Genomic DNA, 17,845 nt, shown 5'->3' on the forward strand with positions numbered 1-17,845 from the left:
CCTTAAATGCTGCCTTCCTCTACAACTGGATCTTTTGGTGACTGATTCAGAATGGATGATGCTGAAGCCTGTTTTATCCTTAGCAGTCGATATGAAGTTGACAGGACAGCTGCTGTAAGTTATCTTACCTAGGACTGAAATTTACCATGCATTTTCCAAAACGAAAGCTGGGGTGGATAGACGAGAAGAGCCTAATTTCACCCAGAATATAGTCTTTCAGATGGATCAAACATGATCAGCTCGATCTTCATAGCAGCTGTTTCTAGATTACTCCTCTAATCATTGTAAGTTGGGGAGGTTTTTGATAAGGTCAGACTTGGCAAATTGGCCAGAAAATCAAACTCAATCTAATGAAAAGTGACGGTTTCAGTCCAAATTGACTCCATGGGAGGAAGCAAAGGAAAATGGTTGATGTGTGCTTTTTATGTCAAATGCTGAGATTCAACAGAAATTGGTCAAATGTTTGTTCATGCGGAAGAAAGCTGTAGACTGCGAAAATATTTCAGTGGACAACTGTTAAGGTGAGCAGTGAAGTGGCTGATTTAATTCTACCCAGAGGAATGTGAGATATTGCATGCTGGGGTGTGCAAACAAGATAAGAGAATATTCAATAAATGAATGTAGCAGAATGGAGAAATCCCAGAAAGAAACAGACTGGTCGATATGGTGGTTATCAAGGCAGACAGGATATCCGAGTTCATTAGCTGAAGAATAGATAAATGAATAAATGGGAAATTATGTAAAAACTGTACAAAACACCAGTTAGACAATAGCTAGAGTATTATGTCCAATTCTGGTGACTTCATTACAGAAAGGATGTAATTGCAATACAGAATACTTTTATGAGGAAATTCCCAGGACTCGAAAAATTTAGTACTGAGGACTGATTCGTGTTTTCTTTGGAAAAGCGGAGGCCACATAAAGATTTTGTTTCAATTCATAAAATTATGAGGAGCTTATATAGAGTAGATAGGCAGGTTCTCTATCCTCGAGCCTCAGGATCAATAATCAGAGGTACACAAATTTAAACAATTTGATAAGTCATATTTGGGGATATTTCTTTTCACCAGAGGGTAGCAAGGACCTGAGCTTCCTGTCTAGAAGAGTTGAAAAGGCAGAAATCCAAATGCTTTAAAGAGGGACTTGCAATTGGACTTGCCCAAACCTACAGAGCTCTGGCCCAGAAGGTGAGGTTAGGGCAGGTTTCTATTTTCATTGGAACAAAAATGGGCAGATGGATCTTACCCTGTGCACTTTTGGGACTGGACTTTTCACTCTTCTCCTAACAGGTTGGAAGGGAGGGTGCAGCAAAGACAATTCACGGGATACTGTGCCATCTCTACCCTGTCCCCTCTGCAATTCTAAGTCAGAATCAGGTGCCCAGTCTATCCTTGTGCTAATTAAGTTAAATCAATTGTCCTCCTTTACAGCCTGATACCACCATGGTGGGGATTATCCCCACATTAGGGTGTGTCATTACTTCTGCCTTTAGCCTTCTCAGGATGTCAAGTCGAGCTCCCTTCTACGTAGCCAAGTTCATCTTTCTTGGTATTGCCTGTAGGCCTAGAAGTGGTCAATATTCCCACAGACGCTGCTGGGAGATAGAACTGGCAGGTATCCGACTGATCTCAAATGTCAGCAGAATTGTACCTTACCTGGAGAGGGCATGTTATAGAATCCCTATAGCGGGTCATTCAGCCCATCAAGTCCACACTGACCCACCGAAGAGCATCCCTCTACCCTATAAACCTACCTTTCCGCCACTAATCCACCTAATCTGCACATCCCTGAACACGATGGTCAATTTAGTATGGCCATCTTTGTTCATCTATGGACTGTGGAAGGAAACTGGAGCACCCAGAGGAAATCCGTGTGGACACAGATGAAGGTGCAAACTCCATGCCAACAGTCACCAGCGGGTGGAATCAAACCTGCATCTCTGATGCTGTGAGGCAGCAGTGCTGACTACTGAGCCACCTTGATGCCTTCCTCTCCACTTCTGTGCCACCTCATCTTCAACCATTTAATAACGCTGATGGTGTTAATTTTATGTGAGGCAGTCACTGGGAGCAGGAATAGACTTCCTTCTCTACTTGACCCTCCAAATTTTATTTTTTAACCAAGGCCAGGAAGAGTATTGCAGTACCAATGGTTCTAATTAGTTTGGAATGCAGAACAAACGGTCATTATTTACTTAAAGCTGACTGGTTTAGAAACCACTGCTGTTGAAGTCATTTTCCATTTTTCTGGTATGTGAGCATCATAGATTAAATTTAAAGTTTTTCAGTGTTTTTCTCCAGCTGATACCCACTTGTTTATGTGTATCAAGTTCTAATGCCCCAGCATGCACCATTTGTTGACAGGGAAAGCAGGTGGTATCTTGGGCATCCAGCTTTAATATCCTTTAGTTATGTACAGGATCTCCTTGGGATCCATGGTGGAAGACCCACCTTCCGGTGTTCCAGTCCTTTGCGAAAATGCTTCTCCTAACTTTTTATTCAGCTCCTTTAGTGGCCCAGCTAAACTAGGATCTTGAAGTATTTGGAATTGAGCAGAAATTTAACTTCACCTGGTGGTAAGCACAGTATTGATCTGTACTGACGATTGTTTGTACCTGAACACAACAGATTTGGGAAACATGGTTTCCAAAGTTCTTCATTTCTTAATTGTTAGTGTGGCCCTTTTTATGTAATGCATGGCTCTTCTGCCATTGTTTTCCAGCAGAGGAAGTGTTTAATGCACGACTGTAACCAAGAGATAATAATTTGTTAATCCTTTTCAGACGGTAAGCAAAAGTTTAGGATGGAATTTTTTCCTTTGGGCCGGCTTCTGGGAAAAGACATGGCTGCAAAGATATTTCCAGGGCCAGAAATCCCAGTCTGCAACTGGGGGAAAAGGCACTACCGTATTGATAAATACTTAGGTGCTGGCATTAAGTTTTTGCATTTTAATAGAGTTACAGTTAAGCCAATTCTTTTATTTTTATTTTGACTGTATTTTAATCTAGTCTAAAAACAAAGTGTATTTTGCTTAGCATCGAGTAATTTGACCAATAGAATTGCATCTGGAATATAACACCTTATACTTACCATTGAAATAACAAAAAGTTAGGGGTCTAGACTATTTTCTTAATGTATTTTGAGGGGGGGTGGTCTGGTCCATAACAATGAATAGGAAGGGTTTAGAGGGATATGGGCCAAATGCAGGCAAGTGGGACTAGCTTAGTTAGAGAAACTTGGTCAGGATGGCCGAATTCCATACTGTATAACTCTATGACTCAATGTAAATATCAATGTTAATTGTTGCTTCAGGATCCCTTTCGGAACATAAAGGGCAGCACGGTGGCTCAGTGGTTAACGCTGCTGCCTCATAGCACCAGGGTCCCAGCTTTGATTCCAACCTCGGGCGACTGTCTGTGTGGAGTTTGCACATTCTCCCCGTGTCTGCATGGGTTTTCTCCGGGTGCTCCGGTTTCCTCTCACAGTTCAAAGATGTGCAGGTCAAGTGAATTGGCCATGCTAAATTGTCCCATAGTGTTAGGTGCATTAGTCAGAGGGAAATGGGTCTGGATGGGGTACTCTTCGGAGGGTCGGTGTGGACTTGTTGGGCCAAAGGGCCTGTTTCCGCACTGTAGGGAATCTAGTCTAAAAACATTGATGAAGGAGGTCTGTTTGATTCCCAACAACATCCACTCTCAACATGTGATAATATTGCAAATTCTGGTTTTCTAGATTTGAGGCCAGGAGAAGAAACAGTTTTGTTTTCTCAACACCCCTTCGCTCACCCCAATCTCTCATGCATGCACACAAATGCACACATGAGACATAAAAACAGGTTCTATGATATAATTCCATCATAAATACAGTCTGGCAACCAGTTCTCCAAACAGATTCAGTCTTCTACCGAATTATCACTTGAAAATCACTTTGCAAACTGCTTATTTACATGCTAACAAAAAATAATGCATAAATTTGATTATATTAGCATTTCTTTGTTTCAATTACCATTGATAGCATATTTAGTTGTGACTAGAATGAATAATCTTGGATAATTATTAGCTATGTTTTTTTAATGATTTGTATCCTCTTTGAAAGAAGATAAATTACTGCAACACAAAGGGAAATCTTTGTGTATTACTGTATGAAGAGAAAATTACCTTTGAAATGATTTAAAATTAATCATTTGATATTTTGGTTACAGTAAATGGAACATAAACTATTTGCCTGTCCTGGTTTCTTTTGATTATTTAAATGCTTATCCAGATGCAAAACTGTAACTAATGAAGCATTATGAAATTAAATTCTGGTAAAATGGCGTCAGTTTTCTAATTGTATTTGCTAGTCTTTAATCTCAAAATGATTACAAATCCAGACAAAATATTTCCTTATCGGACTTCCAAAATCATAGTGTGATCTGTTTGGTTCAGAATTTCATGGGTTGTATGTGCAGAAATTGCATTGAGATTTTGGCTTAATATACTCACCTTCCAAATGGAAGTTTTCACTGAAACCTCTTTTGAGACACATTGGTCTGAAGTGGAATGTAAAAGCTATTGTAATTGTGGCACCAGTACTGAAGGTGCTGTATAGTGCTGAGGCACCTCACAGAATTACTTACTCTGCTGTTCCAGTCCCATTAAAATGCAGAATTACATGTTAATTGGAAAAGACCTTCAAGCAATTTGGTCATAACAAACACTTAGCTGTAAAGTACATTTTTGAACGACTTCAGCTGCAATGATCACACTTTGGTTGATTAAAGCGCAGGTGTTGATTTTTAAAAGAGTATCAAAAATTTAAACTCTTGTCACATGCAAGAAATCTCCTGTATCAATATCAGGTAATTTCTCTTGTAGAATCTGTTCAGTGTGGAAGCAGGCCATTTTGCTCATCAAGTCCAGACTGACACTCTGAAGAGCATCCCTCCCACCCCCATATCCTATAACCCTGCAACTCCTGTGGTTAATACTCCTAACCTGCACATCCTTGGACACTATGGGCAATTTAGAGGAAAGTCACACAGACAGGGGAAGAACATGCAAACAGTCACCCAAGGCTAGAATTGAACCCAGGTCTCTGGTATTGTGAAGCAGCAGTGCTAACCACTGAGCCACCCTGCATTATTACTGCATTCCTGCAGCTGAATCTGTCTGGGCAAATCTTTGCTAGCATACTAGTGGTATAAATCCATGAAGTTGCAAAAAATTGATTTTTTTAATGTGTTTGGTAGGGCTGTGTCAATGAACAACTAAAGAATGTGATCTACATATGTAGAAAACAGTACAGATAAATGAAGAAATTCACGTATGACAGTGTATCAGCATTAAAGTGGACAAAGTCTGCAAATGTTTTTCTTTTAAAAAAAACATGACACCAGCTCTTAAACACCCATGGTTTTGCCATCAAGTTCCAGGAAATTACAGGCCAATATTTTTGTTTTATGGTACCAACAAATTTGGCAAATTAAAATGTCTCACTAATGACACTTAATGAAAGAGTCTCATTTTCAGTTATACTTGCTATCATAATCTGCTCAAATTTAACTTATGCATCTTTATTTCCCGATGGAAAATTAAACATTGTTTACAGTTTTTCAGCAATTCCCACATTATGTTTTACATATTCATGAAGAGGGCAACATTTCCAAATTGTGTTTCAGGGTAATTTCCAATTGATTTTATTCATGAGCTGTGCATTGGGTAATATTGTGACTCTCAATCATTAATTATTTCCTTTCTTCTTTAGTTTCGTGAAATCTCATTTCAATCATTTGATTGTGTTCTGAAGCATGCCTTAAATTACTTAAGCAGAAAAAAAGCATTAATAAACATTCTTAGTTATTCACCTTATACAAGGAGGATTTTAACAATCTATTATAGTGGGAATCATTGCAAATGTTCAATTGGTTGTATTTTAATGTGAAATAAAAATAAAACATCCTGCATATTTACATATTTCAGTATTTTAAGAGAATTCCATCAACCTCTATTTACTTTCTTTAGTTTTAATCATCTTTATGAGAGACAAATTGCTTTCAGTGACTTGGAAATGGAACATTCTCAACATGCACTTTCTGAGCTGTCATAATGAGATAAATCACAAGTAGTTAAAAAATGAATAAACAACAGATGATGTTGTAAAGAAAAGTTTATTTGCTGCGATAAATGCTGTGTTCCCAGTTTATGCAACAATAATTCACTCTGACTCTGCTCAAGGGCAAGTCTTTTGCTGCTGCTCCATCCTGAACTCTTTCTACTGGCAGATTTTCGTTTGCTATTGCTTTCCATTATCAGGAGCAGGGCAAAGAACCATATTCTAAATGTAGGTGAGCCGGTACAGGACTTGAATCTGCTGTTACCCTTCATCCCTGAACCACACACTAGCCATACTGTAGTAACTGGGTACCCATACGACAGTAGCAAATCTATGACATTGTGGTTTCCAGACGTACAATATAATTACATTCTTAGAGTCAAATGCTGGAACTTCATTTTTTTTGTAATGCTCCATGTGGCTGATGGACTGATACATTTTTATTTTGTACATTAACTGCAGTGTAGGAGGGGTGGCATGGTGGCTCAGTGGTTAGCGATGCTGCCACACAGTGCCAGAGACCTGGGTTCAATTTCTGCCTTGGGCCGCTGTCTGCATGGAGTTTGCATGTTCTCCCTGTGCTGAGTGGGTTTCTGCCAGGTGCTACAGTTTTCTCTCACAGTCCAAAGATGTACAAGTTAGGCAGATTGGATGTGTGGAATTATCCAGAATTTGGTGATGTGTAGGCTACGTGCATTAGCCATGGGAAAATATAGGGAGATGGGTCTGGTTGGGAAGCTCTTTGGAGGGTTGGCATGGACTTGTTGGGCCAAATGGCCTGTGTCCATGCTCTAGGGATTGAATGGATAGATGTGACATTCTGTAAATATGTTTATGTGCACATAACATTATAGTTTTCACTCTTGGAATGAGGTTAATAATTGATTTTCATAATTAAACTGAACAACTTAGGAGTTTTTGTAGCTTGTTTTCTTTTCTCAATATCTTACACAGTATACTACTTAACTGGTTCAATGTAGTGGCCCTGGTGATAACGGAGATTTGCTTGTTTTGTTGCTTATCACTTGCTGATGTTGCACCACTCGATGATGCTGTTGGCGTCACCTCTCTTGTGAGTGATATTGCTGGTGTTGATGGTGACCTTTTCTGTTTGCCCAGCTTGGATGTGGGTTGAACTTGAACTTCCCACTCATTTGCTTACCAGCTGGTCTGGGTGATGTATGCTTTAGGTTTTGATGACGAGATCCTGTGCAGTCTACCCTCTGAATGCGTCAAGTAAAGATTTCTCATGCTTTCAGGAGGGTTGACTAGCTCCCATCTGTGCATCTGTCACTTATTACCTTCCTTCCTCCTGGTCTTACACTTCTTGTACTTTCCGTTATTAAGTAGCTCTGCAGGATCTTCAATGTTGATTCTTGGCATTTTGTGAGAAATCGCTTGACTGCCTGCTTGTATTTTTATTAAAAATGTGTCATAACGATGACATAACGATGTGAAACTCACTTAGTAATCTGTTTAAATGTTCCAGAGGTGAATTGGGTTCCATGATCACAAATTCATTTTTCAGGAATCCCAAACTCAGCAAACAGCTAATATTGCCGATTGCTCTAAAATTTTTTTTATCTTTCTGTTATAAGAAGTCTTTGAGTAATAATCTGCTAACATGCAATGTCATTCTTGACTGTGTGTGAAATTGGAATCTGTAGTATGCCATAGTCGGGATGATACCTCAGTAGATAGTAGCTCCCTTTTTGCTCTGTATTTAGTGTTTCTGGTATACATCATGTGAGGATATCATCCATACCATACAATCCAAGCAATGATATAGATGCTATCCAATGCACAGCTTGCCTGGCTCTAAGTTTGCACTTCTGCATTTCCATGTGACCTCCTTTATCTTCCGAGGAGTTCTCTCTGCGTCATTTTGAGTCCGATGATTTGAGTCTGGATCCAGTCTAATGAGCTATCAGCTGTCATTGACCAATACTGCCTTAGTGCTGGCTGTGTCTTCTTCTCTTACTATCCCTAGACCACTTGCTGAGGGATTGTCTTATAACTCTTTGTTTTTACAGATCCCTTCTCTACTTTGACATAGTTATGGTGGCATAACATTTATGAGGTGCTAAATCTTTATATTGTTGCTCATTTTATTTTGTGTTTTCTGTCAAATAGGGCAGCTGCTATCAGCAGCTCTCTTTTTGGCTTGTATTTCAGAGTGAAATTATAAATTCAAACCCCTTGTAGTAACTTCTGCAATCTTGCTGGTGCTCTCCACTGATTTTTCCTGTAGATTTGCGCTATAAGGCAATAATCACTCATGATCCAATATGAACTTTCTCCCATTCAGAAATGCATGGAATTTCTCACACCCATGCACAACTATCAAATGCTTTGTTTCCATGTTGTCAAATCTGGTTCCAGCTGATGCTTTGGATGCACATGCACTCATTCTTTCCTCTTATGCATAGCTGTTCTCATACTTATGTAGCTGCATTGACTTTGAGTGACAGGTATACCTTTGTCTTAAATGACAGATGCGAGGGCTGCTTTGAGTTTTTTGAAGCTCCTCTCATGTAACTTTGACCTTTGCTTCACGGGATCTTCTTTCATTAGCTCCCATAGGTTTGCCATTTGCTTTGGCCTGTGAGGTATGAAAGAGCTTGTTTAATGGATCAAATCCAAGGGAACTTCTTGACTCCCTTGGCTTGCAGAGCTTTCTTCTCCAAGATAACAATCCTTTTCTAAAGACTCTTCTTGATTCAGTCTGAAATGAGCATCATTCCAGTGAATTGGCATTCTGTCACCTCCATAATGCCTTTGCATTAAGCGTGATCCCAGGCTTCCTGATTCTCTGTGCGGCTTCACTGGGGCAGTCATTATCTTTTAATCTGCACCATAGTTCAGGATATTATCAGTTACACATGCCTTGTATATGTGTTGAATGTTGTCAACAGCAACAATTTCTCATTAAGCTTCGCAGTTCAGTATCTACTGCAGACATGGAACTTGTTGATAATACTTGACCCTGCCAGCATGACTGTGATCCCTTCCAATGCTTGCTGTTGGGTAGTGCTTTTCTTTTGTGCTAGATTAATATTTTTTGGGGTCCTGACAAATGTTTTGCTGTTTATTTGCCTCCTGTCTCACCACAGTACAGTTTACTCTGTCTACAGTTTTGTTGAATACTCTTTCATTTCACCTCTTGGGGCTCTCTATTGTTCTTCCAGCTGTCTTATTGCTTTCAATGGTAGATAAGCCACCACTTTCTTCTCAGGACCAATAGTCATGTGATGCTCAAAATTTTCAAAGCACCAATGGCCCTGTGGAAATATTGTGAATATGCTTGGACAAGATTTTTTTTTGTTTCTGATCAGAGGGGTTTTGTATTGCATTCAACAAAAAAGCGTGGATGTCTAAAACAGCTAAACATCATTTCTGAACAAAAACAGAAACTGCTGGAGAAACTCAGCCGGTCTGATATATGGTTGCTAGACTCAGAGGTTTACGTTGATATTCCCCTCCACAAATGCCACCAGACCTGCTGTGTTTCTCCAGCACTTCCTGTTTTTTGCTTCTGCTTTCCAGCATCTGCAGTTCTTTGTGTTTATAATCAGCCCCACAGTCTGCTGCAGTTGGGTTCAGGAGAAGATGGTCTCTAGTCAAAGAGACATATCCACATGATCCACAGACTCCAGGAGATTCATCTTGGCAAGACCAGAGTGGAAGAACCATCATTTACTATAGCTAGTAGATTTTAAAAACTCTTTAAGGTAAAGGACACCCCTGGAGCTGGATTTTTGAAGTCACTACTCAGCAAAATGGGGAAGTTCAAACCCATTGGGAGCTGGGAGCAATAAGACGTATTTGCTATAAGACTTTTTCGTCTATAAAAGAGAAACTTTTAATACTATGATTTTAAAAGTGCATGTAAAGATAGTTGACTGCAGTTTCAGCGTGGAAACAGTGCAGGAAGCTGAAAATTTGAAGCACTTACCATCTTCGTAAATCAGCAGCTATCTCTTGTCCTGTTTTGGAAAGCTAGTGTGCTTCCAATTAAACCTGTTGGACTATAACCTGGTGTTGTGTGATTTTTAACTCTTGTCCTGTCTGAGCTTCACAACCAAAGTATAGAATTTGCAACATTTGTCAGTTGTAGACGATGAGCTTTATAATTTTTGTTGGATAACCAGAGTCCTCTTTTGGAGATGTAAGGTATCTCAATAAACATGGTCCTGGGACACCTTTGAGGGAGGTTGTATGCTTTAGGATTGTTAAAAATAGGCACGAGCATGTGTAAAAGGCACATTAACTCCTTGTAACTGTGAACCTACACAGAACTGTCAAGAGTATCAAGAGAAACTGTCAAAGGAAGCTGACAAGTAGGTGCTTAGGAGTCCTGCCCTTTAAATATGTGAGAAAGCAAAGCTGCCTAGAGTGTTTAAAAATAAAATTACTGGCTTTTTCACGCTAGATCTAGATCAGAGGGCTCCCATCATGGGATTAGTGCAGCATGGCTGATTTCATAACCTGCCATCATCAGAATAGAGTGCATACCATTTCATAGTTTGTTTGACAGCTCCAAGTTGTTATAGACTCTTTGAATTGGGATTTTGGTGAATCCCAGTGTTTGTTGTTATAGCCTATTGTAGCACTTTAACAATGTTTGTGGTTATAAGTGATTACCTTAGATGAAGAAATGTAAGTGGGCTTCTTGAAACTTTTAGAAAAGGACTCTGCAGCGGACACTCAAAACATTATATCATCTAGATTGGGTTCTGAGATCCACCTATAGTAGATACTTGGTGATGTGAGGGCAAAGCATGGGGTGTGGGTGGACACTAATTTAGCAGAGGGATTTTACAGGGCTGTGTGGATGGGAGAACTGCATGGAAGGTAATGAGGTCGAGCTTAATTGGTTCAGCCTCATCTGACGAGAGACGACTGGATATAAGACCTCCAAAAACAGTCAGCATAATCAAAGGCCATCAACTCACTGATGCCAGGAACACCGCTGGGCTGGTGGCCGCTACTGAGCCCAGAGCCAGATGGTGACGTAAGCAGTGGGAGTGGTGTTCACAGGACCAGCCTAACAGCTCTGGGTAGGAGGATTAAGGGACTCAGGTGAACAGACTGGGGATGTGTGGGGGAGCCAAGGAGGTGAAGCCTTGGGGGTGAGGCCTCTGATGTGAAGGAGGTACCCCAGCCTTGCCCAAAAACTCAACTGAAGAAGTGAAGAGTGTTAAGGCTACCCATTTAGCATGGCCTCCATACGTCATGGGAAAATTGCAGTGGGGTGGGAATGATGTGAAGCCCTTGACCAATTAAGACCCTCAATTACCCCACCAGTAAATGGTCTGTTTAATGGCTTGAGGAGGCATAAAATTGGTAGTAACGCCATGAGCTAGTGACCTTGACCTCAAAAGAATTTTACACACACTGGGGTCCTCTGCCATCTACCACCCTACTCTAAGAAGCCACAAGACTCTGCCCGTTAACTTCATTTTGCAATATCTGCCAAGTATTTCCTGTTTTTAAACTTGGGTTAATTATAATGTCTTTTACGAATAAAGTGGTGGTCACCATAGCTGTTCAGGATTTCAGTTTTATTTCATGGTAAAATGCCTGGAGATTGTTAATCAAGGTGTTTTGAAAGTTGTTGAATGCTGATGTAGCTGCTGGATTTGTATGCTGGGTACTACGGTGATAGGAAGGAGATGTTTTCGGACAACAACTGTAGGAGCTAGGGTGAGCCCATTTGGTGCCTCAAGATGACCCCGCCATTCAACAAGGTCACAGCTGACCCACTCCAGGTCTCAACTCTTCATTTATGACAGCTCATTCTGCTCTTCAACTCCCTGGTGTTTCAAAGCCCTTCCCAAATCCTCTTTCAATACTTTGTGGCGCAGCCTCCAATATTCTCTGACGTCGAGAATTCCAGATATTTCCTGCCCTCTAGGAGAAGAAATTCCTTCACATCTCAGTTTTAAATGAGTGTCCCCTTATTCTGTAACTACGACTGCTTGTTCAAGATTGCCCCATTAGTGGAAGCTACTACCCTTCAGGAAGAAGTTTCAATGTGAAGAGAAGAATTTTACATTGGAATGTTTGAGAAACTAGAATTAATGCAGTTCAATAAAAGACTAAATTGACAGATGAACTTGATTTGCTACACACCAAGAAATAGACACTCGAGTCTTTGAGCTGAAATTGTTGGAGGGTACTGAAGGGACATTTGGCCAGATAGGCTTGGCTTAATATAGGAATGCAGCATTTGATAAATACATATTTGACCAATTCCATTACATTAAAAGTCATTTCTCTTTTGATTTGTGTTCAACCCTTTCTGTTTGAGGAATTATCAGATTTAATGGGTTACAGTTAAGATCAATTACTTATTATTAAATTTTCAAGGTCATCAAAATAATAGTTTTAAGTCTAGTTCCATGATCATCTGTTTGATCCATGTGTTTGTTACATTCAATGTAATATTATTAGCAAAACAGTGACAGTAGCATGTTAAAAACACAATCTCAACTTAATGTTTTCCAAATTGGTTTCTAATTTTCACATGCTTAAAGCATTGGCAAATGTTAGCTATTAAGGATCTATTTTGTTTGTAACAGGAATGAAAGAGCACTTCCCAAAGTTTTTTTCCACTTCTCAACTCCCTCGCTCCCATCTTGAAAAAGATTAATTTATTTACATCCTATTTCCAAAGTTGCGACTCTAGCTATGAGTATTTTCAGATAGATTTTTGACAGAGTACCAGTGGGAAGATATTGGTGTCAATGATAATTTTCCAGTCATTCTAAACAAGAGATCAACCCAAAGCTCTTGTGCCTATAGAAATCATGCTGTTAAATTTTTGTCCATTTCAAAGGTGTTAGAACTGCAGCAAGGATGAAAATCCATAGATGATTGGTTGCCCAAGCCAACATACATTTTGGTTTATCATGAACACAAATTTATTTAATCTCTGAATACTTGTCCTTTCAGTTAAATTAACGGGAATTTTGGAATACATGTTTTCTCAAAACTCACATTACTTCCCTTTCACTGACTGCTTTCTACATCAATAAATTGGTTTGCTTCCAATAGTTTAAGTAGCCTTGACATGAGAGAGGATATTTTTAGAAAGTTATCCCAGAGGAATTAATAATAGACTCTCAACAGAGGCAATTAATTTTGTGTAAATTAACTCCTTCAACAGTGGAACTGAGGATGTATCAGGTTAACAGTAAGATTGATGTGAAGACTACATTTAGTTGTAACTCCCTGTGCATTAGGTCACATATGTGTTTCTGTGCATTTAGCTCGTTATTAGTGTCAGCCCTTACATGTCATAATTGTCTTCCATTTCATCTTCTCACATCGATTCCCATCATCAAATAAGATGTATTTTTGTTGTATTTTAACCCAGGATCATCAAACCATCCTGAGAGCATGGGCTGTCAAAGACTTTGCACCAAAGTGTCCCCTCTACGTTCAGATACTGAAACCTGAGAATAAATTCCATGTCAAATTCGCAGGTAACTTGTTTAGCGAAATAGAACAGTAAGATGCTACTCACCCAACAATGAAGAACTTCTGGTGGATGAGTTGATAACTTTAATCAGTAATTTTTCCCTGACAGAAGTATGTTTTAACTTTAGATTTGTTGCTTGATTTTGATATGTGATGCACTGTTTCAACTATGTGATTCCAAATTATTGCAACTAACGATTTGAACAGAAAATGTGACACATGCGCACAGTATGGAGTACGTGAGATACTCCAGAGGGGAAAAGAGCCACACAACATTTTTGACATGGTATCATATGCAAGGATTACAGTAGTCCAAAGTTCACTATGGGCTGTAGAGTAATGGCTTTTGGCATTCATCTGACATACAGCTGCCTACATATGTTTAGCAGACCTGTCAACAGGGACTTCTGATGTCTCTTCAAATTCAGTGTCATCTACAGGCATACTGTGCCATTTGTGAGCAAAATGAACAGCTTGGACAATGACTCTTTCAAAAAGATTATATTTGCAATTGATTTTGCAGTAGTGTTAAATGTTTGGATTTAGATGTTAAGTTGCTGAAGGGGAATGCCAAGTACAATAATATATATCTACATTATAGGTACAAAGTATATATACACAAAAATGGTGACCAAATGGGGAACCTTCTTGGCACAAAATTGAAATTCAGTTTAATAATTCCAAACCTGAAGTCTTCATTCTCATTAATTTGTTGGATTTATATAGTATTGAATCATGGTATTTTTCCTTGGTTACACTGGGGTTTCAGCTGGGAAACATCAAAAATAGTTTCAAACATTTTGTTTAGAATGCTTATCCAGTTAGTTTGAAGCAAATTTATTTTCGTCTGCATGTTTACATCAGATTGTAAACCTTGTGGGTGGACCATGGATAATGAACGCTTACATGTAGAATAGTACCTGAAACTGGCAATTGTGAACTGAGTGGGATCCTTTTCTGAATGGGAAGGCATTGTCTTAATTGTAAGATGTGAATGATGAATTGTGCCCTTGAGATGTCTTTATGATCGATAAACATTTCCTGTACTCTTCACTTGGTTTCTCCGTGAGAAAACCGTTAATGATGCTTCCCCTGGCAAATGTGATATCAGTCGCATGTTTCACGCTGAAATAGTCCATAGATTGGCTTATTCTGCAGATGTCCTCTGCCGTTACCTTGAAGAATTCTGTTGTATGAAAGCTGAATGACATAGTAACAGGAAGGGCTGTTTCAGAGCTTTGTGCTATATCTATGTTGCAGCAGAGAATATAACTTGCTCATTATACCTTCAGTGAAACCAGACCAGCCTACAGTTGATGTGGAAACCTCAGAAGCCCCTTCCACCCAGGCTCGTTGTTTTACTTCAGTTTGTATTGACTGATGGGAACTCAGCCTTCTTCACTGCAACTTAATCTGTATAGGTGGGTAATTGCTGTTGAGCAAAGGTCACTTAGTCAATGAATCAGTCGGAGTAAAATTAGATAGTGAAAGGATGAGCATGTAAAAGGAGGCTAAGAAATTGAGTGCTGGAATAATGAAGTAAGCAATAGACCCCAAAGACAATAAATTGGAAACAAGTCTCTTCAGACCTGGATAGCTGACATTAGGCAGAATCTTTCAGGGAATCTTTAATCACATGGGTTATGGGGAGATTTGTGGCAGCATCAGTCCAGTGAGGCCTTCCTCGATGTTGGGAATATCTAGCTGCATCTTTATGCATTTGTCCAGCATTGAAGTGGGTTTCTTGCTAAGCAGGGATGGGCTTCTACTTCAAGGCAGTAATTGCTTGTGAACAATTATCAGCATGGACTTGCCTCATTAATATTGAACTTATCTTACCAAATGCACCAAACAAACAGGCTGGTACAATTGCAACATTTAATGGCATTTGGATGGGTATATGAATAGGAAGAGTTTGGAGGGATATGGGCCGGGTGTTGGCAGGTGGGACTAGATTGGATTGGGATATCTGGTCGGCATGGACGGGTTGGACCGAAGAGTCTGTTTCCATGCTGTACATCTCTATGACTCTATGACTTGGAGGACTCTCAACACGGGAATCAGAGTAGGTATCTGGCGACTCCAACTCGTTGCTTTCTCCAAAGGTCTCAGTTTTGGACAGCAGGCCTTTCAGGACACCAGCCACATGTCACCCTGCATCCACAGACCCTGGCATAGGGCATATGCCAGTCTCAAAGAACCCTCATCGCCCATATGTAGTGCACTTATTGGATGCTCCTGTGTTGCAATGTAGCTGTCAGAACACTGTACACTCAGGAAAATGGACACAGCTCATGGACTGGACCAGGCTGCATCTCCAGGCTGTTTGCTCACTTCTCTCCATCACATCACTCTGAGTATACCTGGACACTCGCTTACATTGCCTTGTCTTGCCCTCCTGTGCTTTACCTCCCCTCAGTAAGAGATACCAAGCGCTCAGTACTGCTTTACTGCCTCACCACTTAGCGCAACCCAAAGCCAGAAGTTTGACATGGTGGTCTGCAGTCCTCAGTCAGGTCCGGGGAGATAGTTTTCAGTCAGGGTATCCTGGCACTATAGGTCAAAAGCAACCTCTGATACCAGTCCAGGGGCTTGGGCACAGTCAGTCAGCCAAGTGGAGAGGGCAGAGCCAGGATGCTATCCATTTAAGGGCCAAGGAGCTGAATCTGGGCAGCCAATACTGGTCTTGACTCTCTGTCACTTTTTTTGTATTGTTTTCCATCTGGAATGAGAGAGACAAAGAGACCCTGATATTAAGGGAGAAGAAATGGCTGGTGCAGCTTTTACATTTGGTGCAGGTGGGAGGTGGCCTGAACAATGAGTAGGCAGTGCAGAGGGCACGCAGGGGTTAGTGGTGTCAGGGTGGGGGAGGGGTTAGGTTGGGTGATAGTAAGTGAGGGAAGATGTTTGGGTCAATAGTGAGAGTAGAGCATGAGCCTTAGTGGGAGGTGGATAGAGATGGAGTGAGTGTAAGGTGTGAGAGAGAGGTTGGTTACACAAATGCTGGCAGAGGCAGAAGGACCTTCTCCCAACACTTCCTCCAGATGGCTGAGACTGTAGAGGTGGGGGGGGGGGGGGGGGGGGGGTATGGGAATGCAAACAACTTTGGACCGGTTTGGAGAGATCTGGGGTTTATGCCCTCCTCTTTTGGTCCGGGGAATGGAAGGCATCCCACACTGTGCACCACTCATCCAGTAGGACCTCCAATTTTGTGCCGGTATCCTTGAGTGCCACAGTCCAGAACAAATGCCAGGAACTGTACTGGGAAGCTCTGGACGAATACAGCTTATCACTGTGCACAACAGGCTTTTTGAAGTTGGCATCAGTGCTAGTGATGTTGATCAGTGCTGAGATAGCTGCTGAGTAGTCAGTTGTTCAGTGAGCCACCCGTGGTCCGATGGGAATAGAATAAGATGAGAGGGTGCTACAAGGCTGGTTAATGAACTGAGTCTGCTGAGATACGGTGAGAAAACTGGCTAGTTCTCATAGTGAAAATCCCTCCAAAACCCTTGTTTAACAGAAAATTGGCCAAACATAATTAGACTCAGTTTACAGCCTTTTTCCTTCAATATTTCTTTGTAAAGATAATATCAAGATGTAATATAAATGAGTCACCAAATGTACAAATTCACGAGTGAACTCAGGTATAGTTCTTCTCTGGGATTTAAAGATAACACATGCATTTCTGAGTCAAAAGGCTGACATTTAAAGCCCAATTTCAGAAGTTAAAGAACACAGTATAGCCCCTTTGGCCCTCAATGTTGTGCCAACCTTTTATCCTACTCTAAGATCAAACTAACCTACATACCCATCATTTTACTATCATCCATGTGCCTATCCAAGTGTCGCTTAAATGTCCCTAATGTATCTGACTTTACTACTACTGCTGGCAGTGCATTCCACACACCCACCACACTCTCTGTAAAGAACCTACCTCTGACATCTCCTCTAAACGTTCCTCCAATTACCTTAAAATTATGCTCCCTCATGATAGCCATTTCCACTCTGAGAAAAAGTCTCTGGCTATCCCCTCTATCTATGTCTCTTATCATTTCGTACACCTCTAAGAAGTCACCTCTCATCCTTCTTCGCTCCAATGAGAAAAGCTCTAGTTCCCTCAAACTTTCTTCATAAGACATGTCCTCCAGTCCAGGCAGCATCCTGATAAATCTCCTCTGCACCCTTTCTAGAGATTCCACATCTTTTCTATAATGAGGCGACGAATTAGAGCTGAAAATCTAGGTACACTGTTTAACTGAGGGATGCTG

General features: G+C 40.5%; 1 protein-coding gene across 2 annotated transcripts in view; it reads left to right on the top strand.

Moving 5' to 3' along the window:
- Window positions 1-17,845, top strand: part of LOC140479765 (potassium channel subfamily T member 2) — a 723,557-nt gene that overhangs the window by 362,756 nt on the left and 342,956 nt on the right. For both annotated transcript variants that reach the window (XM_072573900.1, XM_072573901.1), the window contains exons 14-15: window positions 51-114; window positions 13,474-13,582. In XM_072573900.1, the coding sequence (XP_072430001.1) occupies window positions 51-114; window positions 13,474-13,582 (173 nt within the window). The remainder of the gene's footprint in view (window positions 1-50; window positions 115-13,473; window positions 13,583-17,845) is intronic.

The sequence above is a fragment of the Chiloscyllium punctatum genome, chromosome 7 (genome assembly GCF_047496795.1).
Source record: "Chiloscyllium punctatum isolate Juve2018m chromosome 7, sChiPun1.3, whole genome shotgun sequence".
NCBI lineage: Eukaryota > Metazoa > Chordata > Chondrichthyes > Orectolobiformes > Hemiscylliidae > Chiloscyllium > Chiloscyllium punctatum.